This window comes from Sebastes umbrosus, chromosome 8, assembly GCF_015220745.1.
Source record: "Sebastes umbrosus isolate fSebUmb1 chromosome 8, fSebUmb1.pri, whole genome shotgun sequence".
Lineage (NCBI taxonomy): Eukaryota > Metazoa > Chordata > Actinopteri > Perciformes > Sebastidae > Sebastes > Sebastes umbrosus.
The window spans coordinates 22,156,113-22,183,937 of record NC_051276.1 but is presented as its reverse complement, the minus strand read 5'-3'; the positions used below and the strand labels follow the sequence as shown (position 1 = coordinate 22,183,937).

The following is a 27,825-nucleotide window of genomic DNA, read 5'->3' as shown; positions in this document are numbered from 1 at the left end:
GCAACTAATGATTACTGTCATTATGGATTAATCTGCTGATTATTTTTCTCCTTTAATCCATTGTTTGGTTTGTAAAAATAGTGATAAATGCCTTCACAATTACCCAGAGCCCATCTTGTGTTTTATATGCAAAAAAAAGTGAATTTGTAAGGCAACTAAAGCTGTCAGATAAATATTGTGATGTAAAAAGTATAATAATTCCCTCTGGGATGTAGTGGAGTAGAAGTATACAGTGGCATGAAAAGAAAAGACTCAAGTAATGTATAAGTACCTGAAATTTGTATTTAAGTACAGTACTTGAGTAAATGTACTTAGTTACATTCCACCACTGGTGACAGTTTTATGAAAATAACTTTTTTATCATATTGCTTAAAGTTACTGACTGCAGCTTTAATGCCTTAATAACGCATTAACTAAAACACAGTAAGAAAAACAGAATGTGCAACATGGTGAGGTGGTGTGATGACACAAATTTGTCGAAGCAGGCCTTGCATAATGAAAAACTAAACTCTTTAATGGAGCATAGCGTGTAGTTTTTGTCAATATCAGGCCCGCATAATCTCCAAATGAAAAGGCTCAACATATCACTGACAAAATAGAAAGTGCTGCTGTAAAATAAATGCTAAATTGCCAACAGAGTGCTTTTATACAAACACAGGATTCTTTCATTTTGCTGTAAGGATCTGCAGAAGTGAGAGCAGCCATCACATTTTTTTCTCCAAATAATTCAACTGAAATTCATACAGTACACTATACAGTATACAGGCCCAGCATGATGCAGCCTTGTACCCATAAAAAAAATACAACACTCTCAAGCTCTATCAAACTCAAAGTAAAAATGATAAGTCCGATAAACTGAGAAAGAGGCTCGTGGAATCGAGGTTAGTATTCGTCTAAGTTGTCAGCTTTGGGGATGGAAAGGCCTCGGTCCTTCAGGGCCAGCATCTTCACTTTCTCCGTCTCCTGCTTGGTTTGCTGCTGCAACCGCTGCTCCTCCAGAATCTCTTCGATGGAGACCTGCTGCAGGACCGTGTCGCAGGGCTTATCCACATCCTACAGAAGTCAACATTTCATCAGTCACAGGCTTGTAATAAATTCATCACACATTATAATGTGTATCAGCAAACTGTTCACTCTTTCCTCCCATAACAACTTCAGATTAAAGCTTAGCCAAAGAACCACAAAAAAGGATTTTCCTGTCGATAAGGACTTGCCGCATTAGGTCAAATATGATCATCCAATCTCACCAGATAGATATGAAAAAGGCACCAGTCCTACTCAACCACAACCCAGCCTGTGTGCAGACTCAATCTCCAACCACATCTCCCTTTTTTTCCAGCATTTAAAACATAAATACATGAATAATGAAGTGAAACTAGTGTAATTATCAGACTACCGCAAACCTCTCCTACCACAAAAAAGATGTTAACATCTTCTAGAGCACTGAGCTTGACAACTGCGTACGTGCTATGATACCCGTAACTTCTATGCATCCATTCTTTGTTAATTACACAAACTGCTGTACTCGCCATAGTGTACATCGTCTGCAGCTGTAGAGGCTATGCTGCTGTCAAAATGCAGATTTGTAACTGAATGCATGAAGCATATTTATAGAGGGACATGCAGAGTCTGGGTTCATGAGTCATGTGTGCAGGCCTAGAAGGTCCTATACAGTCACTGTTATGTGCCTGTAGTGCGTTTAAGATGTCACTGCACAAATTCACACACACATTAGAGATGCACGATGATAACAAAAATCTAATTTTATTAATGTCTCTGTTACTTTAACTCTTCTCTAATGTTCTGATTAAGAGTCTGTTTAAGTGGCGCAGGAGTTACATTTTTCTGTAGGTTTCAGATATATTAAGATTGTTTTTATTTTGCAGTATTTCACAGTACGTCAAGACGGCAGGATTAATATGTTTTGAAAGTTTATAGCTTGTGTGAGCTTTCCTGAGTGATTCTAGTCATAAACTCAAGCCAGTTTTAACCAGCCATGTAGGAAGCTGCATAAAACACATCTCAGCATCCCATCTTCCAACAGTTTAGTCTGCATCTTTGTTTATAAAAACAAGCGGTGTTATAATTAATGAGCCTTATCCCATAATAATAACCTGGGCAGATTTATTAGAAAGCAGCCGAGCTGTTATATTTACTTAGTTTGTAACCTAGTGACGTCCCGCCCGGAAAAATAAAAATATAAATGTTAGCCTGGGTAAATAAGCTGGGTTTATAAACATTATGTTCACCTGTTCCATACAAACAAATAGGGGTGTAAGAAAATATCGAAAGTAACGAATATCACGATATTATGTTTTGTGATACTGTATCGATTCTCAAAAACACTATTGATTTTTTAATTAATAGTTTACATGAAAAGATGAACTCAGTCAATACTTTATTAAATTTGTAAAGAGATGCGCCCTCTGGACCGTGATAAATACAAATGCAGATCCCACTGTTCTGATTGCATAAAGAAAGTAAGATTTCATAAAGAAAGTAAACTTTTTTAACTCTGATCTTATGCGTATGGTGGTGCGTTCTTTATACTATTGACAGTTTTCCTTAAATTAGATTTAAAAAAATATATCACCTTACTGTCAGTATCGCAATATATTAAATCGTAACCCCTGTACCGTGATACGTATTGTATCACCAGATTCTTACCAAAACACAGCCCTACAAACAAAAGGTCTCCATTTAAAATAAATATATAGAATAAGCACTAAAAATGTAGAATAAACAATCTCATTATTTTAAATTTATTTGGACCCTTTATGTGAATCTCCACTCCCACACCCATTACTACATTTACTGTAATGTGTGAATGACATAATTTTGACTGAGGCAAATTTTAAAAGGGACTGTTTTATAACTTCTTACACGTATAAATCAATAAGGGTCGGTGCCCCATGCGCGTTCGCGTGTGGCTACGCCGTTAAAACAAGCCTCCAACACAAACTACACGGAAGCACCAAAACCGCAAAGTTATATCTAGTGAAGCCCGTCTTGCAAAACAGTGTTGGCCGCGGTCGGAGGACGCGGGGGAGACCGTAGCTTTGGTCTCCAGGACCGGAGTCTCTGCTGTACTCTGCTCCTCTGCCTGCTTGCCTTCACTCATACGCCGCGCTCGTTCTCGCTATTTCGCTCCACTCTTACATGCATGCGTGCACACTACACACTGCAGAAGAGTTAGTTTAGCTCTGAGAATATCTAGTGAATGTACAGTGGATGTTTGTGCAGAAATAACTGCTGCAGCTCCTCCAGACCAACAGAGGTTTCCCATGTCTTTTGAAATGACGGGGCTCCGCAGCGAGAAACGTTATCATCTCCGACCAAAACTCCGGTGTCTCCCCTGTTCCCTCCGACCGCGGTCGGGAAGCAGAAGCAGGAAAAGCCAACACTAGGATCAGCAGTGATTCATGGAGAGACCTTCGTCTGGTCAGCTAACATTACTGCCAAGCAGGTGATTATAGAGTGATATTGTGGTTTTAGCTGACGTGTGTTGCTTCACTGTTTTGAGCCATGCTCGTTCATGTCTATGTAGAGCGAGCACAAGCGCGAACCCGACGCTGACTTTTTCGTTGACTTAACGGCCACAGGTGTCGCTGTTAACAAACAATTCTGATTCTTACAAACAGTCCCTTTTAAATAATATTTAGTAGCAATTTAGTTAATTGCTCACCATCCACTGTCCATCCATTTCAGCTTGATCCAAACACACAAATACAAGGAGGATATTCCCACTTACTATCTCTCCCAGCAGCACCACATTCTCTCCCCTCACTATGAATATTCCTCTGGGGATGTCACCAAATTTCTTCCCCACGTGGATGCGCTCAACTGTCTGATGAAAAACTAAATTGGCTGGTGGGGGGACAACAAGAGAAACAGGTTAGAGAAATAAAGTGTTATATAGAAAGAAGAAAAAAATATTGTGTGAATCGCATAAACATTTTAATTGAGCCTTTCTGTAATTAGCTGTTGGCTTGTTGTTTTGCACCCTATATGAGTAGAAACGAGTGGGAGATAAATATAAATGAGATATACCAAACTGATCAATGCTTCTGAGGTATCCGATCAGAGTCCTGCCATCTCGGAGCAGCACCAGGTGCTTCTCTGCAGGAAAACAACAAACACAAACATGTTCAACAACAACATTAAACGGTCACAAATGATCCAGTTTAGTGTCAGACACGATGCCACATCTTGACACGATTTATCAGTGAACCATGTCTATCTGATCCTCCTCTCCTCCTCAGACTTACTGTCGATGTCGTCTATGAGGCTGGCCGTCCCTGGAACGTAATTCATCTTGAGCTGTTGCTTTTTTGTATCTTTTTTGGAACGTTAAGCCATGAATGTTTCAAAATATGTTTCTTTCAAGAGGAGAACCGGAAGCGTCTTTATACACGCCCGGGATCAACTTCCTGTAGACCTTTAACCCTTTGAGCGCTGCAGTACAATTAAATGTCTATTTATTACATTTTTTATTTTTTATGTTTACATTTTTTTTAAGAAAACATCTTTAAAAACATGTAACACTAGAAATGTATAGTTTTTGAAGATTAAAATATAAGTAAATGTTGAAAACAATTGATATATTTTATGACGTGTTTTCTATTGGCTAACAGCGTCATCTGACGCTGGGGCGACACCAAAGATCGTTTACAATCGACAGTGACAGATTCGGAAAGATTCAACACTTTTTGCTTGTGTAGCCATAAAATTATCAAAATTGAATTGTATTTTAAATTTTTACTTTTGATCCTACGTTTGGAGTATTAGGGACAAATTGAGGGAAAAAAAAATTTGAGATTTCGAGAATAGAGTCATAGTTTTACGTGAAAAAAAGATGTACAATTACGAGAATAAAGTCATACATTTACGAGAAAAAAGTTGAAATATTACGAGAATAAAGTCATAATTTTACGAGAAAAAAAGTCGTAAAAATTAGAATAATAAGGTTGTAACTTTACGAGAAAAAAGTGGTAAAATTACAAGAATAAAGTCGTAACTTTACGAGAAAAAAGTTGTTATATTATGAGAATAAAGTTGTAATTTCACGAGAAAAAAAGTCGTAATATTACGAGAATTAAGTCGTAACTTTACGATAAAAAGTCGTAATATTACGAGAATAAAGTCGTAATTTTATGGAAAAAAGTCGTAAAATTTCGAGGATAAAGTCATAACTTTACGAGAAAAAAAGTCGTAATATTACGAGAATAAAGTCGTAATTTTACGTGAAAAAAAGTCGTAATATTACGAGAATAAAGTTGTAACTTTACGAGAAAAAAGTTGTGATATTACGAAAAATAAAGTCATAACTTTACGAGAAAAAAGTCGTAATATTATGAGAATAAAGTAATAATTTCACGACTTTTTTTTCGTAAAATTACGACTTTATTCTCGTAATATTACGAGTTTTTTTCGTAAAATTACGACTTTATTCTCGTAATATTACGACTTTTTTTTCTCGTAAAATTACGACTTTATTCTCGTAACAAAATCTCAGATTTTTTTTTTTCCTCAATGTGGCCCTGTCGTATCATCCAAACACACCCAAACAGTAGACCGTCCGCATAATCACACATCTTTTATGCATCATGAGTAAAACCTCCCTCACTCCATTAAAGACGTTCGTGGTGCGAGAAAATAGCGTCAGAGTGAGACCTCTGTAGTTCTATCGTGCTCTTCATTTAAAGAGACATGACATGAATGAGCCTGAGCTCGGTTGCCAAACAAGGCCTATAGAAAGAAGGCTAAATCACGCGTCATCAATGCGTCAACTCTCGGGGGGTACCACACATACGCAGTTAAACATGACCAGCACTGCGCATGCGTTATACCCCCACATCCCAACACCAGTGACCCATCCTCCTTCTATAAGCCTTGCGTTGCCATTCTATCCTTTCCTGATTCAAACCAGGCGATCATCTACTTCTCTAGATTAAAACACGGCAGCATCGTTTGTTAACAGTCTGGACTAACAGATAAGTAACGTTAGTCTTGTTATATAGTTGTTTATAATGGCAGATAACAGGACATGTGCTGTGGAGCGTGTTTAGCTGAAGAAACATCATCAAATGCAGCCAAACCTGAAGCCCGGCTGGCCCTCTAACTCTGAGACTGCTAACGGGAACTGGAACAACACCATGGTAATATCATGTGGACACAGCTTAGAGACATTAAGCAGTCTTTTCAGTGTGTTTAGTTTTCATTAAACAACCTGAGTCTACACAGAAACACATAGTTACTCAGCCAGCTTGTGTTACAGTAGAGCTCTGTAGTAACATGCTAGCTGGATGGCTAACAGACAGCTAACTAGCATTATGTAATAGTTGCTGCTACACTGCTCACTAGTTCAGCTGTTGTTTGACTTCCTGTCATGTTTGTCTTGATGTGACAACACTGCTATCAGTACAACAGTTGTGTCCAAAACGTACATGTTTGAGAAATGTCTTTCTTTGCCTGTTCTCTGTTAGCTCATACAGTATTTATCTGCCAGCATGCAATCAATGAGTCACTTGTTGTCTTGTCTGGGATAGATGCTGAAAGCATTTGGTTATATAGTTTCTTGTTAGCTTGCACCAAAGACAGCTTAGAATATAAATAGTACTCCTGGTACTTAACTTTCCCAGTAGACCACATACAAAGGAGGACGGTCTGCAGGACAGATAATAATGCACACAGTGCACTTTCATAGACTAAGCTGCTGGAGTTACCCTGCACTATACTCATTTGTACCAGTCTCTTCTGCACTATACTCACTTTTAACAGTCTCTTCTGCACTATATTCATTTGTACCAGTCTCTTCTGCACTATATTCACTTTTAACAGTCTCTTCTGCACTATATTCATTTGTACCAGTCTCTTCTGCACTATATTCACTTTTAACAGTCTCTTCTGCACTATATTCATTTGTACCAGTCTCTTCTGCACTATATTCATTTTTAACAGTCTCTTCTGCACTATACTCACTTTTAACAGTCTCTTCTGCACTTTATTCACTTTTAACAGTCTCTTCTGCACTATATTCATTTGTACCAGTCTCTTCTGCACTATATTCATTTGTACCAGTCTCTTCTGCACTATACTCACTTTTAACAGTCTCTTCTGCACTTTATTCACTTTTAACAGTCTCTTCTGCACTATATTCATTTTTAACACTTTTTAATAGTCCTGTATCACAGCTGTTACCCTGCACTATATTCACTTTTAACAGTCTCTTCTGCACTATACTCATTTGTACCAGTCTCTTCTGCACTATATTCATTTTTAACAGTCTCTTCTGCACTATATTCACTTTTAACAGTCTCTTCTGCACTATACTTATTTGTACCAGTCTGTTCTGCACTTTATTCACTTTTTAACAGTCTCTTCTGCACTATACTTATTTTTAACAGTCTCTTCTGCACTATACTTATTTTTAACACTTTTTAATCGTCCTATATCACAGCTGTTACCCTGCACTATATTCAGTTTTAACAGTTTTCTTCATCTCCTTGTATTTTTATATCTGGTATATTTTTTTGTACTTTGTACTTTGCACTACTAACTCTTTTTACTAACATGTTTTGCACTATGGAACTGTGATGCTGGAAACTTGAATTTCCCTCGGGATCAATAAAGTTACTATCTATCTATCTATCTATCTAACCACCAAAAAACTGACAAGAACTGCACTTTACTGTCTATCAGTACTACTCAGGTGTAATTCTCACTGTGCAATATCATTTTCCACTTGTGCAATTTTGTTAATAGTCTGTTTATTGTCAATACTGTATATACTACTCCTTTCTATTTAAATGGTTCACATTTTGTTACACTTTGTTTAGCTCCTTTTTTTTTATGTGTTAGCTGTTGCATCTTGTTTTTTGCACTATCCCCTTTGCTGCTGTACACTGCAAATTTCCCCACTGCAGGACTAATAAAGGAATATCTTATCTTAACAGATATGTTCTCTGAAAATAACTCTGCTGTGTGATATACTCTGTGTTCACAGGACGCTCCTCAGTATCCAGGCTACCCCTCACACTACTGGTATCCCCAATCTCATTCCACAGGACACTATGCAAATACCTATCCCTCTGGATCAGAAGTTCAGCCTCAGTACAATCAACAGGTACAGCTAAGCGTGCTCATGATGCAGCAACATAACCTGGCCCTCTAAATCCGAGGTTGTACAGTAGCAGCAAATCTACTCATTATCCTTAAGACTCTTAAGTGCTTTCACCTTTCCCTCACATTTTTCCAACAGTCAGCTACTACAGTTACATTTATATACAGGCAATGGCATGTCTTTTGATTAATCCCCCCTCTCGTGCTTTCCATGTAGGTAATGCCTGGAGGTTATCCAAATGGCCATGGTGTCTACAGCCCAGCGCAGAGTCAGTATTCAACAAGTGGTTTCCACCCCTCCAACCCTTTCTACTGTGCCGACACTCAGAGACCAGCTCAAGGTCCTTATCCTAACCAGGTCTGTGCAGCGGAGCAGAGCAGCGGGCCGTCTGGACAGCCACACGCTCAACACCAACATCATCACTATTCTGGTCCACACTGTCAAGGGGTGAGTTTATTCAAACACACACCATGGTTAAATATTGGAAATAATATTGTAACATTAACATTTATTAGGGCTGCACATTTAATTGAATATAAATCACGATTTTGGCCACAATTAAATGAACATGATCGCCTGCGATATTATATTAAGGTTTAAAATATGCATTCTGCTCATAGATACAACCAATGTGTTTATGATTAAATTGAGAGCATAACATTGTTTATTTAGCTTTTAATGTTGCTAATTTTGCTCTCGAAGTGCACCAGATTGAAGCATTTAACTTTAAAATGTAGCTAACAAAAGCGTAGGGGAAATATTCCTTTTATTTTTTCACATTGCAATATACTGTATATATACTGTATATAGCAGTTTTTTCCAACATCGTACAGCCCTAATTTGTGCATTAGCAGGAATGTAGCACAGCATGGAAGTGAAAGCAGTGCTCTGTTTATTTTAATGTGAAAGTGCAATAAAAATGTTTTTGCAAAAATCAATGAATATTTATGATAAATAATCGTAATCTCAATATTGATCAAAATAATCGTGATTATCATTTTGGCCATAATCGTGCAGCCCTACTATTGATTGTATCTGACTGTGATATACTGAAGTAAAATAGTAATAAAAATAATTTGCTTCTTTTTTTTTTCTCTGACCCAAAATTACCTTCACATCCAAAAGAAACAAAGTATTTCTGGAAATGCTTCATATATCTGTCTTGCCTCTGCTCCCAGGCTCCTGGATATCCTCCTGGGGCGTACCCACACTACAGTGAAGGTGGTCATGCAATACCTTCGAACCCCCCATACCCCACTGGCCAGGCTCTCCACCAAAACCCCCAGGCCGATGGGTGGGCGCACTCTGGTGCGTACGCCCCCCCACAGCAGCAATGGCAGCCAGGCCAGCAGCCTCAGCAAGGCCACTACGGAAATCCTGTCCGTCCACCGCATCCTCCAGCGTGGCCGGGGACCGGAACTGGCGCTCCACCACCTTACCAACCCAAGGTATGAATCTGCAGCTACTGTATTATTTCAATGTGGTTTTCATGATTCTTTGGTATTGTTGATCAAGTGAGCCGGTAAAATACATTTTGGATGCTCGTACATTTTGCATAAAAGCTGTAATGATGGTAAACAGAAGAAGAAATGGAACCCACAAGACCTCTTTTCAGGTCAAGCATAGACATGCAGTGATGTGACTTTATAAAACTAATTTTGGAGAACTGGATTTATAAATCAGTACAATTTACATGTTGTGTTTATATGGTATTGAGATTGAGGATTATCAAATATCTTAACAGTCTTTTGTTTTATGTTACTGTAGGACCAACAGCACCAACGCGCCCCTCAAGTGGGACCTAAACCCAGGCCGGCCCCATCCCTGAATCCCCCCAATGGAAAGCCCGCCGAAATAAGCTCGCCGCCCCAAATGTACAACAAAACCGGGAGAGGTGAGCCTAACCCTTCGCAAGGTGACCCCCCGCCGTCGGCCGCGGCCCAGGCTCCGGCTCCGGGCCACGCTGGACCTCACCCCCTAAGCGATAACCCCGGCCTAGCCAAGGTCCAATACGTCATGGCCAGAATGATGCTGCTTCAGGAAGACGTCGACGAGTTTGTCGGCAAAAAGTCAGACAAGAGTTATCGCTGTCTGGAGGAACTGCTGACCAAAGAGCTGCTGGAGCTGGACTCCGTGGAGACTCAGGGACAGGAGATCGTCCGGCAAGCCCGGAAGGAGGCCGTACAGAGGGTCCAGGCCATTCTGGATCGGCTGGAGAAGAAAGCCTTCTGAACTGGACTTACTTACTGGTTTGTGGGTCACCAAGTCTTGCTGTTTTTCTTCTTCCAGATCTTCCATGGACACAATGAGGGTCTATTCTTCTCTCTCTCTCTCTCTCTCTCTCTCTCTCTGAGCTGTGTTATCTTAAGGTTTTTTTCCACCACCATGATATAATAACATGCCTGAAATAAGTGGCATGGACCCGCGACCAAGACAGAGCAATTACTGGTACATGGAATCAACCTTTAACGCCTAATTATGCTGGTATAAGTGATGGTGTTAGAAGTGTAGACTGACGGTTGTACATATCATAAGTGACTTTCAGCCTCAGTGAGCGACCGTGCTGGCTACACAACCTGACACTCTCGCTCAGCTTCCTCTTTGACGTCATTTAAACTTTGCCAGCATAATGCAGGGCAGAGTCGCAGGAAGCTGGATTTATTCAGAGCCACGTTGCAACTGTTCTCTGACCTGTGATACATATCCAGTTTATGGTCAGGCTGTCCCTCAGGATTGTGGGTCGGTTTTAGCCTGATCCTACATCTAACAACACATGCACTTCATCAGCCGTCTATTATTACATCTTACAGTCTGTTTGCATGATATTGTCCTCACCCCCTCCCTCCCGATAGAGGCCATACACTTAGTTGCCCATTACTTCTCCAAGTCTCTGCAGGAATAGGTGCAAAGCTTTCCTTTTCAGTTGTGTTCCCTGCATGCACTGTAATGTCAGACAAACACTCGATGCAGTCACGACATCTCAAAGCTCATAATTGGGCCTAGAGCGTAGCAGATTTAGTGAAAACCCCCTAAAGATTGCTGTCCCCATTATTCCATCTCTTGGATGAAAATTCTTCCTGGGTGCAGACCTAGACCTAGAATCAGACCTACATATGAATGCCATGTATTTCAATATAGGAACTACTGTTATTACAGATACATAGGACATAAGGAAAAGTTTAAGAATTACTTGAAAAGATGCTAAGTTATATTCTTTTTATCCCTTTTTGAACACTTGGAATATATACATGACTAAGCAAGGGAATTGTATTGTGTTCAATCAGTTGCTGTAAAGGATAAAGGAAAGGATGTACTTTAACATTTTCAGTAATGTTTTGTGCTTAAGGACAATGTTGGTCACAGCACTTGGATCAAGTGTTTAATTTGGACCTTGTTTCTGTTTTTCTGTCGCACTTAATATCCTTGTTATACAAATCCAGATTTGCATTGTAATCCATTTTCTCGTTAAGAGTCTTTTGTTTGTTTTTTTCAATCATTATTGATGTGTTGATTTAGAGAAAAAAAAGAGTGCCATATTTCAGGGGATGGTTTTATATAATTAGAAAAAAAAAATAATAAAAATAAGATCACAAGCTTTGCATGAAAAAACCCGTCATATGTGTTCATTTTCTTGTGACGTCAAGTTTTTGTTTTAGATGGAGCACAACTGTACAGTTTCACATGTAATGCATGTTTCCAACACAAGATGGGAATCCTTGCCTGATTAAGTATTGCAATTATTAAGAGTGAGAAAATTTCAGAGAAAAAATTAAATGTCAGTATATTTTTTAACTTGTGATCAAATGATTTTTATTTTTTGTTTTGTTTTATATTGTAATCAAATACAGTTAACAAATTTATCTAAGAAAATTATCTTTGTATGGCTACGGATAAATAAGCATATTCCATTCTTAAAAAGAAATAGAAACCTCTCTTATAGAAATTAAAGAATGAGAAATTGCCTGTTTTTTTTTTGTCAAGTGGAAACTGCTGCATGGGTCCACTCTCTCTCCATCTGCTAGGCAGCATCTTTAAATAGACAGCTATTTTGATGCAAAAGCATAACACAGGCCCCTGAGGGCGCGAAGCACACGGGTTGGATTTAATGCGAGGGTCAAATGGCCTGACAAACTTTAGGACACCCTGTGGTGGGTACATCTGAGACTAAAATCCCCTGTGCCGTTCATTCTGCCCAGTGTGCCGCAGTCGATCTGGACAACTCGTGTGAAATACTGTATTTTTTACAGCTTTCCTCTGGAAGACTAACATTTATTTTAGTAAACGAAGAAGTACTGTCTATTTTTAAAGGACAATAAGTTGCCTCATAAGTTAGGAAAACTACTGCGTCACCTCAGAGAATCGCACGGAAAAAGCAATGTCCTACACATCCAAACTTCCCGCGTCCTGGAATGATAAACCTCCTCCTCGGAAGGTGGAAATTGACCTGAGTTCACCTGGCTTGGCAGTGTTTGAGTTGGAAAGACTCTTGTTTACTGGCAAAGCCATCATCAGCCATGCAGATGAAGTGTGGCCAAGGCTTTACATTGGTGACCAGTAAGTAATTCACTATTTTTCTTTTTAAAAACCCACAGACTGGCTGACAAGAATGAAGCATGTCCTTCTTTGTAACTCTTTGCTGTGTATGTTACTTTCCAAATATTCTTGTGTTATGACTGAGAGAGTGGACTGAGACCTTTTTACAAACATAACCTCAGTCGACAATTGGATTAGGTTCACATATGTGAAAGAGCAACTGATCATAAATCAGATTTAAATGAGTAATTTAAGATCCCACGGAGTTGCATTCCACATTGCATAAACTGCAGCTCTGCTATGTGAGAGTTTCCACTGAAGCCTTGCCATGAAAGCACGTCTCAGGTCAAGTTCAACTGGCATGTCTAAAATTGTCTTCTAAATATCAATCAATCACTATGAAATACTTGGGTAACACTTTATGATAACCATCAGTTATAAATGGTTAATATGATAGTTAATTAAACTTAGTTATTTTACTGTTAAACAAAATATTAAATGATAATTATGTTTACTCATTATTAGTAATCCTATAATTTGTTATTTTAACAGTTTATTGTTGCATTGCATTGCATTGCACATTTTATATACTATATATATAAGTATTTCTTAATGATTACAAAAGGATTTGTAAAGCTTTAAGAAATTGTTTGTAAAACATCCATAAACATTTTATAGATACATAGACCAGATATTTATAACAATTTGTTAATGGTTAATAATTGTTTTTTAAAGTGTCTATAAACATTATTTGGTTGGCTATAATAAAGTTGCAACTGAGCGTATAATACCTTGTTTAATGGTTAATAAAGCAACAAACAAATGTATTATTATATAGATTATATATATACGTACTGTATATATATGGCTATAGATAGATAGATATTATTTATAGGTGTTTACTAACAACGTCTTAAAGGCTTACAAATCATTTGGTAATCATTTACAAAAGTACAAAACATTTTATAATGTTATGCAACAATAAACTGTTAATAAATATGTAATTTTTATCGTCCTATATCAGCTATGATACAATATCTAATTAATTAACCAATGATTTCATATTACACAAATTAATTATAAAATAACCAACATTATAGCATTACTAATAATTAGTAAACATTGTTAATTATAATTTCATTGTTTGTTAACAGTCAAATAACAATGAACTAAGTTTAATTAACTATCAATTTACCATTTATAAATGATAGTTATTATAAAGTGTTACCAACACCTGCAACATTTGACTGTACATTGTCAGACACTGTCAGTGAATGCAGAGCATTGTGCTTTTCAGACACAGTGCGGAGAACCGGGCTGACCTGTCCAAGCATCGAGTCACTCACATCTTGAACGCAGCTCACAGTAAACGCGGAGTACAGCCAGACATCTACGAGGGCATGGACATCACTTACATGGGCGTAGAGGCCCATGACTCCTGTGGTTTTGACATGAGTGTCAACTTCCAGGCAGCAGCAGACTTTATGCACAGGGCTCTCAGCAGAGGAGGTGAGAGAAGGGGTAGGAAATTAATTTAAAGGCAGTCTTTTTTGAAAATGAATATTGCAATATAATGTTACTCTGCAGGCAAAGTGTTGGTGCACTGTCATGTGGGAGTGAGCCGCTCCGCCACCCTGGTCCTGGCTTACCTGATGCTGAAGCACCACCTGACCCTCGTGGAGGCCATCTCTGCTGTGAAAGATAACCGGGGTGTCATCCCTAATCGAGGTTTCCTCCGACAGCTCATCAAGCTGGATGGCCAGCTGTTTGGCACACACTGAACCCGGCCTGGTAGCATTACTGGGCAGATTTCATGGGTCCACAACATCAGGAAAAATAGAATAAAGATATTTCAAGTGTATTCCACATTGTTAAAAAGAGGAGATTCACAGTAGCCTACTTTTAGTAGTACAGATGTTTTTGGAAAGGGACTTACGGCATCTGATCATTTCCTGGATCATGTTTTAATTGCCTTTAACTTTAAGGTAAAAATGTATATTCTGTCAATTTGTACATGTTAAATGGACTGAGGTTTTACATTAAAAAAATACGAATCTGATGCAGCTTTTGGTGAATGTCTGGAAGTCAATCTGCACATCAGTGCTATTTGCATACAAAACCATTAATTTGGTTTCTACTGTATGGTATTGTATGATACAGAGTCTGGACTCGACAGTAATCATCACTAACATTTTCATTTATGTAAGCTTGAGGACATGGTTGGACAGTAATCATTACACAGAACAAATGCAGGCGCAGAGCAAATAAGAGGCTGAGATAGAGAATAAACAAAGCCAAAGTTCAGTTGCTCTGCTCAATTTTTATAAAAGGGTCATCTCTCTGTGTCCAGCCTGTGCTTCGCTGTCTGCGCTTCAACCAGGAAAAGGTACGTGGTTAAAAAGATTGATAGAGCTCAGATGAATTGTTCATATATACAAGATTAACTAATCTGCCAACTGTTAAAAACTATGTTTGACATCTTGAGTTTGAGATGTAGCTGGACGCGCTGGAAATGTTACAACTGTAAATGTAAATTCTTTAGAAGTGATTAGACTTACTCTTCTTATTCAATGAATGTATTGTTGTAATTTCAGGAATTTAAGATAAAGGCCGCTGTAAACTTTCCATATTTCTCAATAACATCAAATATTCATGACTTTTAATCAATCAAATAATAATAAAAAAAAAAACATCTTTAAGTTTTATTTATTTATTTAAATAATTCTGCTAATTTGCTACTTGAGGACTGTGTGGTTTGATCAGATTTGATTGACAGTAACCAAACAGATTCTGACTAAAATGTTGCTAAACCATGATTGGTGCACGGATGTGAGAAAAGCACAGAGATAAAGAAATACAGAAATTTATCCAGTATGTAAAATAACCAAATCTGTTCCAATGTTGGCATGAAATGGTGCGTCCATGCAGGAGCCCATCAGTCATAGTAAGAGAGTTAAAGGTACAGTGTGTTGGATTTTGGCGGCATCTAGTGGTGTGGTTGCAGATTGCAACCAACTGATGGCGGTACCATGGTTTTACACCCTGCGGCTCATGTTACCACAGTTTCACAAGCGTGTCAGAGAACTACGGTGGCCTTCAGGAAAAGTAAAAAACACAAAAGGCTCTCTCTAGAGCCAGTGGTTGGTTTGTCCGTTCTGGGCTACAGTATAAACATGGCGGAGCAACATGGCGGACTCCGTAAAGAAGACCCGCTCCCTACATAGATATGAAGGGCTCATTCCAAGCTAACGAAAACGCAACGATTCTTAGTTCCAGGGGATTATACACTAATGAAAATATAATAATGAATATTAAATTCCATTTCTGCTAATAGATCTCCTGAAATGTTACACACTGTTCCTTTAAGGAAACAGGTTTTCAGGGCCTTTAAAACAACATGTTTATTGTAACCTTCAGGAAAATCTGAGTATTTCCAATGGCAAACATTGTGTAACCCAAATGAACAATACTGCCCTTTTGAACTCCTGTCTTAGTTCACAATGATGCATGCAGCCGTGGGTGTCTGGATCCTATCAGCAGTGATCTGCGTGGGGAGAGGCCATCACCACATTGGTCATGAGGCTGACCAAGACACCACAGTCGACACCGGCGTCAACAGCCGCTCGATGGTGACTCAAGCAAACAAAGAGTTTGCCTACCGCCTGTACCTGAAGTTAGCAGCTCATGCTGACTCAGAGGGCAAGAACATCTTCTTCTCCCCGATTAGTGTGTCTGTCGCCTTGTCTGCCTTGTCGGTAGGCGCGCGGGAGGAGACCCACCGTCAGCTTTTCAGTGGTCTGGGTTTCAACAACTCCCTACTGACGCAGTCAGATGTAGATCAGGCCTTCCAGATGCTCTTCGAGAGGGCGAACAACGCGTCTCAGGAAGACAGCAGTGAAGGGACCGCTGTGTTCGTGGACAGACGCTTTCGTCCACGACCCGAATTCCTGGAGACCTTGAAGCAGTCCTACGCTGCAGATGGGTTCATCGTCGACTTCTTCCAGGTCAAAGACAGTGCCGATACCATCAATAAGTATGTGGAGGAGAAGACCAACGGGAAGATAGACAAGCTGGTCGACAGCCTGGATCCAACCACAGTCATGTATCTCATCAGCTACATCTACTACAAAGGTAAAAGGTCACGTCAGTTGAGATCTGATTTGAATTTTGCCTAATTTTGAGGTCACACCTTTAGGTTTCAACCATAAGTTGTGTTTTATTTCTGCTCATCGTCAAACAGGAAAGTGGGCGAATCCATTTGACCCTAAGCTCACCAAGGAGGACTTCTTCACGGTGGATGAGAACACCAAGGTTCACAGTTGCACCATTGAATCATCAAGTATCCTTCATATTGTGTCTTTTCCAATTAAGGGACCTCATGTTTAAATTGACATTTTTCCAGGTTCCAGTCCAGATGATGAATATGGAGGACCGTTTTGATACCTATTACGACCAGGCGATTAACACATCAGTCCTCCACCTGCCCTTCAACAACTCCTACTCCATGCTGCTGCTGTTGCCCGACGACATGGCAACACTGGAGAACGCCATTTGCCCCGGTCATCTCACCAAATGGTTGAAGTGGATGAAATCCAGGTTGGGAGAATCCAAAATCATCCTAAAATTCTTGGTTTCCAATATGGACAGTTTGACAGTGTATAAACAACTCAGCTTTGTCCTTTCAGATTAATCACTGTGTATTTATTTCCCATTTTTTAGGACATATGACGTATATATTCCAAAGTTCTCCATCAAGGCTTCCTACAAGCTGAATGATGTGCTGACTGAAATGGGAATGACAGACATGTTTGGTGATCGTGCAAATTTCAGTGGCATTTCAGAGGGGCAACAACTGGCAGTCTCAGACGTAAGGATAGAGAGCATATTGTGTTATTTATTTCCTACATATTTCCTTCCCTATATGTAACCCATTTGTCATCTAACCTCGCCTCCATCACACCGCAGGTTGTGCACCAAGCCACCCTGGATGTCGATGAGGCCGGAGCTACCGCTGCAGCTGTCACAGGTGTCGGCATAACACTTCTGTCCTTCCGCTACATCCCAGTCTTGAAGTTCAATCATCCATTTATGGTCATCATCACTGAACGCAACACAGAATCAATCCTGTTCATGGGCAAGATTATCAACCCAAACATCTGATGGAATAAGCACTTTGTGTTTGCTCAAGCACAGCTGTTGCATCACATATAAAACAAACAGAAAACAAACTTTGTTCTGTGGTCTCTTGCTCTGATTTTGGTTTGAGAGAGCAAACATGGTATTTGTTTTTATCTATGTTTTTGAAGGTAAAATAATACAGGGATAAATTATCAGCAAGAATTTCCATTAGCATTTTGTATTCTATATAACAGATCAGCATTTACAATAAGCAATTTTCAAATTTATCCTATAACTATTTTTTTTTTTAGACTCTTCTTTAAAAAAAATAAATATATCCCAGCCAGAAAACACATATATTTTTTTGAATTAGATATTCTGTATATTAACCTTATTTTTTTTGGAGATTATACTGTACGTAATATATGTGAGGCTTTTGCTTTTTTTTTCTGAAATCATCCAGTGCCTAGGTTGGTTAGCAACTTAACAAGTAAGCATAGGCTATATATGAACAGGTGGTTTCACGAGGGAAATTAAATCTCATGACAGCCCAAATACAACAAAAAATAAAAGGTAAAGTATTAATCTCTTAAATGGATGGTCTCTTACCATAGTAGAAATAACATTAGTTAGTTTTAAAATAAAGCAGCCCAACACAATCAAACCTTTTTTTAATAAAAATGTTTTGGTTTATTCCTCTTAATAAAAGCTCCATATTGCTTTATGTAGTAAAACAAAGTAACAGCTTTTAACATAATTTGAAAACAAGATGGGACTCAACAGCTGCTGGACTAAGCATATGGGGCACCAAGGGACATACTGGAGTAATAATGTACATTTTCTGAACCAATCAAAGGAGGGAAAGGGGCCCCACTAATGAACTTTATAAAGTGGGGCTGTATTTAAAATAAGATAAGATGAACCTTAATTAATCCCCGGAGGGAAATTCAGGTGTCAAAGCAGCAACAGCAGCAAACAGAATGAAACACAGGAGAGGTAAAGGTGTACAAAAATTATAAAAACAATAAATAAAAAAAGATATAAAAGATACAGAGTGAATGGGTGAACCTAGTGTGTACAGCCCGTCAATAAATACATGTAGTATGTACATTAAATAAATAAATGTAATATGTACCTATGTGCAGTCTATAAAGTGGTATATAGGATGTATAGTGTAAAGTAAGTGTAAAGTGCAGCAGTGGTTAGAGTCCAAGATGGTTGCAGATAGTGCATGTTTAAAGTTCTTAAAGTCCTCATAGTTCTCATATGGGGGTCAGCCTTGGTTGTGGAGCCTGATGGCTACCAGCATGAAGGACTGACCCAGGCGCTTTGTGTTGTGCCGAGGGGGGATGAGTCTGTGGCTGAAGGTGCTCCTCATCTTGACTAGCTCATCATAGAGGGGGTGGGAGGGGTTATCCAGGATAGCGTCCAGCTTCCTCCTCATCCTCCCCTCTGCCACCACCTCCAGATCGTCCAGTTCAGATCCAACCACAGAGATAGCCTTCCTAACCAGCCTGTTCAGTCTGTTGGCATCCCTTGTGTTGGTGTTACCCCCCCAACATGCCACGGCAAAGAAGAGGACACTGGCTACTACAGACTGGTAAAACATCTGCAGCAGCCTATTGCACACGTTGAAGGACCTGAGCCTCCTCAGGAAGAACAGTTTGCTCTGTCCCTTCCTGTAGAGGGCCTCGGTGTTGTCGGTCAAGTCCAGTTTATTGTTCATATCTACTCCCAGGAACTTGTAGGTGTCCACCACCTCCACCTCCACCTCCACCTCCACCTCCTCCCCTCGGATGGTGATGACCACCACCAGCTCCTTGGTCTTTCCAATGTTGAGCTGGAGGTGATTGTTATCACACCGCCCTATGAAGTTCTCCACCAGGGCTCTGTACTCCTCCTCGTTGTGGAGCCTGATGGCTACCTGCATGAAGGACTGATTTATGTATGTATGTATTTATTTATTTATTTATTTATTTATTTATTTATTTAAATTAATAATTAGTAATTTAAATTACAACAAACCTCTAACACAAAGTAGACTACGATGTTTAAATCCTTATTGACAGGACAGCTACAGTATTAGTAGAACAGTATTAATACCCACTGACACACTTTTTGAGCATTTTCCTTCCTGTGCAATTTGTGCTGTAGTTTTTGCAAACATGATATGTTGCATAATAATAATAATAATAATAATAATAATAATAATAATAATAATAATAATACATAATAATAATAATACATAATAATAATATTAATAAATATTTACCTTCATCCGGTAGATACTGTATCAGAGAGCAACTAACTGCAGTCCCCTCATCTGACCGCTGGGTGGCAGCAACACGCCTCGTGGAGTTCTGTTCTACTGAAATTAAATAAACCCCACGAAGAAGAAGTCTGTCGTGTTGTGATTGGCTGGCTGCTGTGAGTGTGCTTCAGTCATGGCCGAGACAACAACAGGAGAAGGACCGCAAGGAGCTGCAGCGTTTTTTAACAAAGAGAGACTGAAGCACGGCCCGGAGGAGGAGGCCAGGCTGGAGAGGAAGCACTTCTGGAGAATAATCGATGCTTTTAGATTTTACAGGTATAACAACAATGCTTAAAAACACTGTACCGAGCCAGGTATGCGACAGTTTGTGTGTCAATAAAACGATGTCGTCAGTGGCGGCTGGTGGAGATGTGTCTCTGCAGGGCTGTGGTGCCACATCCAACCAATTACAGCAAACATCACAGTATGATTTAATGCAAAGGTATCAAAAACACAATACTACTTTGCAGTTAAATAATTAACAATTATTTTATTCCAACAGGAAGAGTAAATAATGCTTTGAGTATAAGATGTACTCAGTGGTGGAATGTAACTATGTACTTAAATACAATTTTGATGTACTTCTACTTTACATGAGTATTTCCATGTTCTGCTACTTTCTACTTCTACTCCACTACATCTCAGAGGGAAATATTACTTTTTACTCCACTACATTTATCTGACAATTTTAGTTACTTTACAGATTCAGATTATTAATACAAAGTATAATCTCATTACAATCAAATTACACATTACAATATTACTGGGTGCATTCCATATTTAAAACACACAAATATTGACAATTTGTACAATTTGTTTAATGCAAAAAAAAAGTGAAGGTATCAAAAACACATTACTATTTTGCAGTTAAATAATTAATTATTTTATTCCAACAGGAAGAGTAAATAATGCTTTAGTTACTTTACAGATTCAGATTATTAATACAAAATATAATCAACTAATAAATTATGTATTATTATAGATTGAACTACCCAGCAGTATATAAAGTCATTAAAATGAGCTCCACTTTAACCAGCTTCAACATTAAAGTTGAACACATAAAGGCATCAATAATTAGAATACATTATTCTGCATAATGAGTACTTTTATGTTTGGTACTTTAAGTATTCAGATGCTAATATTTTTGCACTTTTACTTATGAATGCATTACATTACAATCAAATTACACATAACAATCAAATTACACATATTACTGGGTGCATTCCATATTCAAAACACAAATATTGACAAACAATTATGTGACAAACATTTATGTGCTAATTTTTCTGACTTTAGCTCCGCTCATGTCATGGCACCACCTCTACTTCATGATCCATCCTTTCTCACTAGTGATGGGAATTCCGGCTCTTTTTAGTGAGCCAGATCATTTGGCTCAGCTCACTAAGAAGAGCCGGCTCTTTCGGCTCCCAAACGGCTCTTCATTTTTACCACTTCTGCCTTTTTATCATTGAGCCAAATGTAGCACTGTTTTGACCTATGATTAGTATGTGTACACATATATCACTTAAATTATTCAATATAATTATTCATTCATTCAAAGCCTATCGATCCTTTGTGGAGCATAGGCCGTTGACCACAGTCCGCCAGAGTCTTTTGTCCTGGGCTTTCCTCCCCAGTTGTTTCCATGTCAGCCTGCTCTGTTTGATGTTCGTGTCAAGGTCCCTGCGCCGGGTGTTCTTCGTCCGGCCTCTCCTTCTTTTGCCTTATGGGTTCCATCTAAGTACAAACATTCATAAACAACTGCCTGAGGCGGATTTTAAACATCCACTGGCCAGATACATCAACAGCAATGATCTCTGGCAGAGAACAGGTCAAAAACCTGTTGAAGAAGAGATCAGGAGAAGGAGATGGGGATGGATTGGCCACACACTCCGGAAACCGAGTACCAGCATCACCAGGCAGGCCCTTAGATGGAACCCACAAAGCAATATAATTATACTAAACCTTATAATTTCCAGAATACCATACTTTTACATGCTGCTTCGTTTTTTCGATTGTCACTCATCTTGTCTGCTATTCGCGCATCACACTCTCTTTCTCTCCTCCTCTCCCTCCTGCTCTGTACCTGTATACCATCCGCACGCCCGCCCCTCCCTGCTCGATGGTATGATCCTTGTCTGTCATCACCTGATTGGTCAACGGACGTCATTAACACAACATTCAGTCACAGTTAGTGCATGGATTGCCCGTGGTGCGGAGAAGATCGTCCTATCATTCTGTCTTGAATTAATTAAAAAAAAAAGAAGAAAAAAAAAACGTCTCTCGGACGGGAGCCGGCTTTTATCGTTCACTTAAAAGAGCCGGCTCTTTGAACTGGCTCATTTGCGACCGACACATCACTATTTCTCACCTAACACTGCTCACCAGATAAAACAAACTTAGGAGTGGAATAATGTAAAAAATCCTCCAATGAGTGACTTATCCTTCAAGGGACACCTAACCTGTGTCTTTTCTTTTTGTCAGGGTCCATGTCCAGGAGCAGGTCAAGCGTGCCGAGCGTCAGTTCCTTAGCCTCCCGCAGCGCCACCAGAATTTGCTGCCAGATGTTTTGTCCAATCTGGCCCGGATCAGCCATTGTGCGGACCACAACCAGGAGATTCTACAGGCCATCATTCACAATAGCCTCCACATGTTTGAGAACATCGAGTATGGCGAGAGGGTAAGGCTTGACTTACACCAGGAAGTCTACTGCAGTGATTCTCAAAGTGAGGTCCGGGGACTCCTAGGGGTTCGTGGCACTGTATCATTAAAAAGTGCATATGAGCAGATAGGGATCATTTGAGCCAATATAACAAGTATATAGTACACACTGTAAGAAGTTAATTATTTTTAAGTTGAAGCACATACTGAAAGTCAGCTTTACACTGGTAAATTTAAATATCCGGATTTATTAGGACTATGCTAGTTTTGCTACTGTTCATTTTCTGATTTTTTTTTAGATCAGTTCATTGAAAAGTACAACATGTTGAAAAGTTTTAGAAGACAAATAGTTCCAATGGCATCTAATAAGAGTACAAATGGTAGTAGCATAGGCTTAAAGTGGCAGTAGGCAGTATATTTTTGGCATCATTGGACAGCAGACCTCAGATCAGCTCTGACTGCTTGTTTTCCTCCGGTCTGTGAAATCTTGTAGATGCCATTAGGAGCACCGGAGGACACAGAGGCACATGATTTTTTTCAGGTTACCTGTTTCATGTACTTTACGGACCCACTCATACGATTTATGAGTGGGTCTTTGGACAATTTTCTCCCCTGTAAGGGGTCCCTGGCCCCAAAAAGTCTGATAACCCCTGGTCTACTGTATGTGTACAGTATACAATTTTTAATGTTATTTACTCAAGTAATTTAGGTAGGTCTTCATTCAACTTTCAGGAGGATCCGCGGAAGGTGCGACAATCCACTACATTTGACATGGACAAGCTCAAGTCCACCATAAAGCAGTTTGTCAGAGACTGGAGCGAGACGGGCCGGGCTGAGAGGGACACTTGCTACAAGCCCATCATTCAAGAGATCCAAAGACTATTCCCAAGTGACCAATAGTAGGAAGCACACATACTCACTCACTACCACACAAACACCTGCATGCATGCTAAGACATAAAGATATGTGAACACTTTTTCCATGTGCTATGGTATCAGAACATCTTGTAATAATTCTGATGACGTTTTCCATGTGATATGTGCATTCTGTGCATTTTATTATGTCAGTGATGTGTCTAAGGTGAGCGTGCTGATTCCGGGTGCTGGGCTTGGCCGTCTAGCCTGGGAGATAGCACGGCTGGGTTATATTTGCCAGGGCAACGAATGGAGCTTCTTCATGCTCTTCTCTTCAAACTTTGTCCTCAATAGGTACAGCATACACTAACACTCCTGTGACTCCAGCTGCCTTACACAACACTTTAGGACTATCACTTCCATATGCATACATTCATGGAGGTTATCTCTGCTTGCATGAGGTATAACTGTCAATGTGTCAGTGATCACATGTAAAAAACAGAACACACAATTCATATTCAGTTGTTTGGCAGTACACTTCTGACCTCATACTCTGCTGAATAACACTTCAATCCATCCACCTCTCCTCATAAATTTGGACTGCTCCATTCAGGTGTGAAAAGGTGAACTCTCTGACCCTGTACCCCTGGATCCACCAGTTTAGCAACAACAAGAAATCCGCCGACCAAACACGACCAATCATATTCCCCGATGTCAACCCTCAGAGCTTACCGCTAGATGCAGACTTCTCCATGGTAGCAGGGGACTTTGTGGAAGTCTACAGTGAATCAGGTCAGTAGAAGCTGTGTTTTTTTCCATTTTTTGAAATGTCTTTTCAGGCAGATCTCACTCTCATACTGTATATTGCCATCAGCAAACTCCACAAAACAATTCTCCTTCCTGTGGCCTTGCAGTTTTTAAACGCTGACGCATCACAAAATAAAAAAAAAAAAGAAGCCGCAAAAAATGTAATCCAGTCTTTTAGAGAAGCCACTGCAAATGCAGTTATTTCTAATAAAATGGACCATTCCGATGTGAATATACTGTAAATAGATCATTGGTGAATTGCGCACCTTAGCAACATTAATTAAAAGTGATCATGTTATAATATATTATTTGTTTCGGTCAGAATCCTGGGACTGTGTGGCTACCTGCTTCTTTATTGACACAGCTCATAATGTCATCGAGTATGTGGAGACTATCTGGAAGATTCTGAAGCCTGGTGGAGTGTGGATCAACCTGGGTGAGTCAGCTTTTATTTATATTTATAATACGGTATATAATATATATATATATATATATATATATATATACACACACACACACGCGCGCGCAGTAGTACTGTATAGTAAACTTCTTTACAGAAACAAAATGCTGTCCTTGAGTAGATAATGTGCTGAACTAGTGAAGTTGGCCACTGTAGTCAAAGTAGTTAAATCTGCAATATGTTCAGCTATCAGACTACATTTTAATCACATTAGTAATCATATCTATGTTTGAACTTTTATCTGCAAATAAAAGAAAATAACACAACAACAAAATGGGACATCAATGTTACTGTTTGTTTTAAAGCGTTGTGGGGTGAATTTTTCTTATTCAATAGAAAGTACAGTTGTATGATCAAGGGTTTACGGTTCGGGTCTCTGTAAACTTATCTCAAAGTTTGAATTCAATGTTCCTCCAGGTCCACTGCTGTACCACTTTGAGAACATGGCAAATGAGCTGTCAGTTGAACTTAGCTACGAAGACATTAGGACGGCGATTGTTAACTTTGGATTCCATTTTGAGGTGAGCCAAGGATTTTGATTTACATTCATGACTTAACATCATCTTCAGAAATCTGGTTTCGGTAGTAAAACAGTATTTATATTTCTCCCACAGGTGGAGAAACCGTCGGTTCAGACCACCTACACAGAGAACGACCGCTCTATGTTGAGATACGTTTACGACTGTGTCTACTTTGTGGCACGAAAACCTGCAGACCTGTACTTTAACGGTGAAGAAGAAGAAGAAGAAGAAGAAGAAGACGACCAACAACAGAGTTCTCCACGGGCAGCTAAGTCACCACGGCGAGACGGTACCGACAGCCTGACGTGACAGGAAATCCTTTGACAAAAACAGTAAACTTAGAGGCGCGCAGCCATTGACTAAGCGAAGACTACACTGAAAAACGAAAAAAGAAAGTGGACACAAGGAAAAAAAATCAGTGGACATACATTTTGTTTTTTGTCATCTATATTTTTTATCTCATGGAGAAATGTGCCCAACTGCGCTGGCTCTGTGTAACACCTGAAAAACATCAAAATACTACATGATGCCTGGCTTTGAGATGAGTCAGTTAGCCTTGTTTACTCTTTTGTTTTAGTGGTTTGTGTATCAGCTACAAACCATGAAGAGTATGTTTCTTTTAACTGCAGTCCTGCCTGCGGTCTTACTAATTCACATCTCCATTGACTTTCACTGCCTGAGAGAGAGAGAGAGAGAGAGAGACTTTTGAAATGTATTTATTTTTTCAAATATGGTGCCAATAATAACTGTCTACTCATTTGCATACTAAAACGCAGCCCAAAGACAAACTTAAAGGTGTTTTCACTTATTTCAGCATTTGTGCAAATACTGAAAAAGCGAATGTGTTTTGTGTTCTACATCAGGCTTGCTCATCAGTTAGGAGTAGGAAGGTTACAGGCGTCAAAAAGAGGATACATACACTTTAGTTTGTACTAAACCATAATAGGTATATTTCACTGCAGACATTTTCAAAAACGTTCGCAATGAAAAGGTATTTTGAGATTTAAAAAAACATATTAGATTAAATACATAGAGGAATAATTGCATAACAACCCAAGGTGTTTAAATGCTGAGATGTGTATTAACATTTACTGGATGATGTATGAATGTAAACTTTTAAATGAAATATTCAATGTCAGAAGCAAAGTTCGGCTTTGTAAAAAAATATGCCAGTTGATATTTTAATAGTTGACCTGGTACATAACCTAGATTGGATGTTACCTGTGTAATAAACAGAATGCCAAGTATGATAGTCACAGTGTGAGAAAATAACATGAGCATTTGGTTAAGGTGCAGTCCAGCAGAACCTGATAAAAAATACTATACTAATACTAATACAGAATTTTATTCCTGGCAGTGTGAAGAAAGACGTTCATGTTGGGGAGTCAGAAAAAAATAGACACTTAAACCTGCAATGGCAGAATGTTTTTAGCATCACTGGGCAAACATTCCACAATAACCTTTCAGCATATTGTAATTCAAGTGTTCTGACAGATAACTAGACTTCTGCTCCTCCTCACGGCTCTGTTTTCAGGCTTTAAAAAATCTAGCCTGTGATGGTAGGCTTTGGCCAATCACAGGTCATTTCAGAGAGAGCGTTCCTATTGAGCATTCCTATTAGCTGTGCTCTGGCTCGTAGGCGGTGCTTGGTATTTCCTCAACTGATCTCAACATGGCTGCCAGTTCAAACGTTCTCATTTTACAGCTAAGCACTACACTACAAGATGCTTCTGAAAACATTTGAGGGGGGAAATAGGCATTACAGTGACAGAATATTGATTCATATTTGATCAGCGCTGCCTAGTTTGATCGGAGTTTTCGAGTGATTGACAGCTGCTCAGAGACGGCAAGGCTCCAGCTCGGCTCTGATTGGTTGTTTTCCTCCGGCCTGTGAAATCTTGCAGATGCCATTAGGAGCACCGGAGGACACAGAGACACATGATTTTTTTTTTCCAGATTACCTGTCTCATGCACCACTGTCAGGATATAGTGATCATTTTATAAAAATAACTTTCTTTTAATCATATTGTCTCCATTTCTACCCACTGCAGCTTTAATATGAAAAATCATCCTTTAAATACTTTATTTGTTGTGACTGGACATTTTTTGGATACATTTTTAAAAACACTTTATTAAAGGCTTCAGTGTAAACTGTATTAACACTTTTACTACATGTTACTGATACACCTCATTAGTTGTCTCAGCTACTTGTTTTCATTGGTAATAGAGCAGTTTAATATACTCCTGTGGGATTTTATTATTGTTTACTTTCAAATTATTTAACTTAATAAAAAAAAAAAAAAAAAAATCTATGTATTTGTCAAAATGTAAAGTTACAGAGATAAATAAAAGAGGAACTGATTACAATAATATAGTTTGGATGAGATGAAAGCATTTATGTACCGCCACCGGAAGAGAGGATGTTGTGGGCGGGGCTA

At 39.1% G+C, this 27,825-nt stretch overlaps 5 protein-coding genes across 6 annotated transcripts; 4 read left to right on the top strand and 1 right to left on the bottom strand.

Annotated features, from left to right (window-relative positions):
- Nucleotides 1–488: 488 nt before the first annotated feature.
- lsm1 (LSM1, U6 small nuclear RNA associated) lies at nt 489–4,430 on the bottom strand. The gene is made up of 4 exons (XM_037777372.1): nt 4,269–4,430; nt 4,051–4,119; nt 3,752–3,867; nt 489–1,053 (listed from the first exon to the last, which is right to left on the bottom strand). Exons 1-4 carry the CDS (start codon nt 4,312–4,314, stop codon nt 883–885), a joined length of 402 nt encoding a protein of 133 aa, XP_037633300.1. The 5' UTR covers nt 4,315–4,430; the 3' UTR covers nt 489–882.
- Nucleotides 4,431–5,793: 1,363 nt separating this feature from the next.
- On the top strand, nt 5,794–11,736 carry bag4 (BCL2 associated athanogene 4). Its single transcript, XM_037777368.1, has 5 exons — nt 5,794–6,158; nt 8,006–8,125; nt 8,339–8,569; nt 9,301–9,570; nt 9,890–11,736. The coding sequence occupies exons 1-5, from the start codon at nt 6,087–6,089 to the stop codon at nt 10,352–10,354; spliced, it is 1,158 nt and encodes a 385-aa protein (XP_037633296.1). The 5' UTR covers nt 5,794–6,086; the 3' UTR covers nt 10,355–11,736.
- A 459-nt stretch (nt 11,737–12,195) lies between these two features.
- LOC119492705 (dual specificity protein phosphatase 26-like) lies at nt 12,196–14,718 on the top strand. The gene is made up of 3 exons (XM_037777371.1): nt 12,196–12,676; nt 13,953–14,164; nt 14,243–14,718. Exons 1-3 carry the CDS (start codon nt 12,498–12,500, stop codon nt 14,434–14,436), a joined length of 585 nt encoding a protein of 194 aa, XP_037633299.1. The 5' UTR covers nt 12,196–12,497; the 3' UTR covers nt 14,437–14,718.
- Nucleotides 14,719–14,895: 177 nt separating this feature from the next.
- Nucleotides 14,896–17,883, top strand: LOC119492702 (hibernation-specific plasma protein HP-55-like). Its single transcript, XM_037777367.1, has 6 exons — nt 14,896–15,041; nt 16,150–16,786; nt 16,896–16,966; nt 17,058–17,251; nt 17,375–17,522; nt 17,621–17,883. Exons 2-6 carry the CDS (start codon nt 16,156–16,158, stop codon nt 17,813–17,815), a joined length of 1,239 nt encoding a protein of 412 aa, XP_037633295.1. The 5' UTR covers nt 14,896–15,041; nt 16,150–16,155; the 3' UTR covers nt 17,816–17,883.
- A 2,281-nt stretch (nt 17,884–20,164) lies between these two features.
- carnmt1 (carnosine N-methyltransferase 1) lies at nt 20,165–26,093 on the top strand. Of its 2 annotated transcripts, none has more exons than XM_037777337.1 (8): nt 20,165–20,360; nt 22,569–22,764; nt 23,478–23,644; nt 23,813–23,953; nt 24,213–24,391; nt 24,729–24,842; nt 25,284–25,387; nt 25,481–26,093. In XM_037777337.1, the coding sequence occupies exons 1-8, from the start codon at nt 20,218–20,220 to the stop codon at nt 25,694–25,696; spliced, it is 1,260 nt and encodes a 419-aa protein (XP_037633265.1). In that variant the 5' UTR covers nt 20,165–20,217; the 3' UTR covers nt 25,697–26,093. The 2 variants fall into 2 exon arrangements, with proteins under 2 accessions (XP_037633265.1, XP_037633266.1); XM_037777338.1 differs by having other exon boundaries at nt 20,184–20,360; nt 23,459–23,644.
- Nucleotides 26,094–27,825: the final 1,732 nt, after the last annotated feature.

Bases quoted from the DNA above. Each gene is read 5' to 3' on its own strand.
- LOC119492702 (XM_037777367.1), top strand. From the start codon at position 16,156: ATGATGCATGCAGCCGTGGGTGTCTGGATCCTATCAGCAGTGATCTGC. The intron at 16,787-16,895 runs GTAAAAGGTCAC...ATCGTCAAACAG, and splicing joins CAGCTACATCTACTACAAAG to GAAAGTGGGCGAATCCATTT. The intron at 17,252-17,374 runs GTTGGGAGAATC...CCCATTTTTTAG, and splicing joins TTGAAGTGGATGAAATCCAG to GACATATGACGTATATATTC.
- LOC119492705 (XM_037777371.1), top strand. From the start codon at position 12,498: ATGTCCTACACATCCAAACTTCCCGCGTCCTGGAATGATAAACCTCCT. The intron at 12,677-13,952 runs GTAAGTAATTCA...TGTGCTTTTCAG, and splicing joins AGGCTTTACATTGGTGACCA to ACACAGTGCGGAGAACCGGG. The intron at 14,165-14,242 runs GTGAGAGAAGGG...GTTACTCTGCAG, and splicing joins CAGGGCTCTCAGCAGAGGAG to GCAAAGTGTTGGTGCACTGT.
- bag4 (XM_037777368.1), top strand. From the start codon at position 6,087: ATGCAGCCAAACCTGAAGCCCGGCTGGCCCTCTAACTCTGAGACTGCT. The intron at 6,159-8,005 runs GTAATATCATGT...CTGTGTTCACAG, and splicing joins GGAACTGGAACAACACCATG to GACGCTCCTCAGTATCCAGG. The intron at 9,571-9,889 runs GTATGAATCTGC...ATGTTACTGTAG, and splicing joins CACCACCTTACCAACCCAAG to GACCAACAGCACCAACGCGC.
- lsm1 (XM_037777372.1), bottom strand. From the start codon at position 4,314: ATGAATTACGTTCCAGGGACGGCCAGCCTCATAGACGACATCGACA. The intron at 4,120-4,268 runs GTAAGTCTGAGG...GTTTTCCTGCAG, and splicing joins CCTCATAGACGACATCGACA to AGAAGCACCTGGTGCTGCTC. The intron at 1,054-3,751 runs GTAAGTGGGAAT...TGACTTCTGTAG, and splicing joins TGGTGCTGCTGGGAGAGATA to GATGTGGATAAGCCCTGCGA.
- carnmt1 (XM_037777337.1), top strand. From the start codon at position 20,218: ATGGCCGAGACAACAACAGGAGAAGGACCGCAAGGAGCTGCAGCGTTT. The intron at 20,361-22,568 runs GTATAACAACAA...TCTTTTTGTCAG, and splicing joins GATGCTTTTAGATTTTACAG to GGTCCATGTCCAGGAGCAGG. The intron at 23,645-23,812 runs GTAGGAAGCACA...TTATTATGTCAG, and splicing joins CTATTCCCAAGTGACCAATA to TGATGTGTCTAAGGTGAGCG.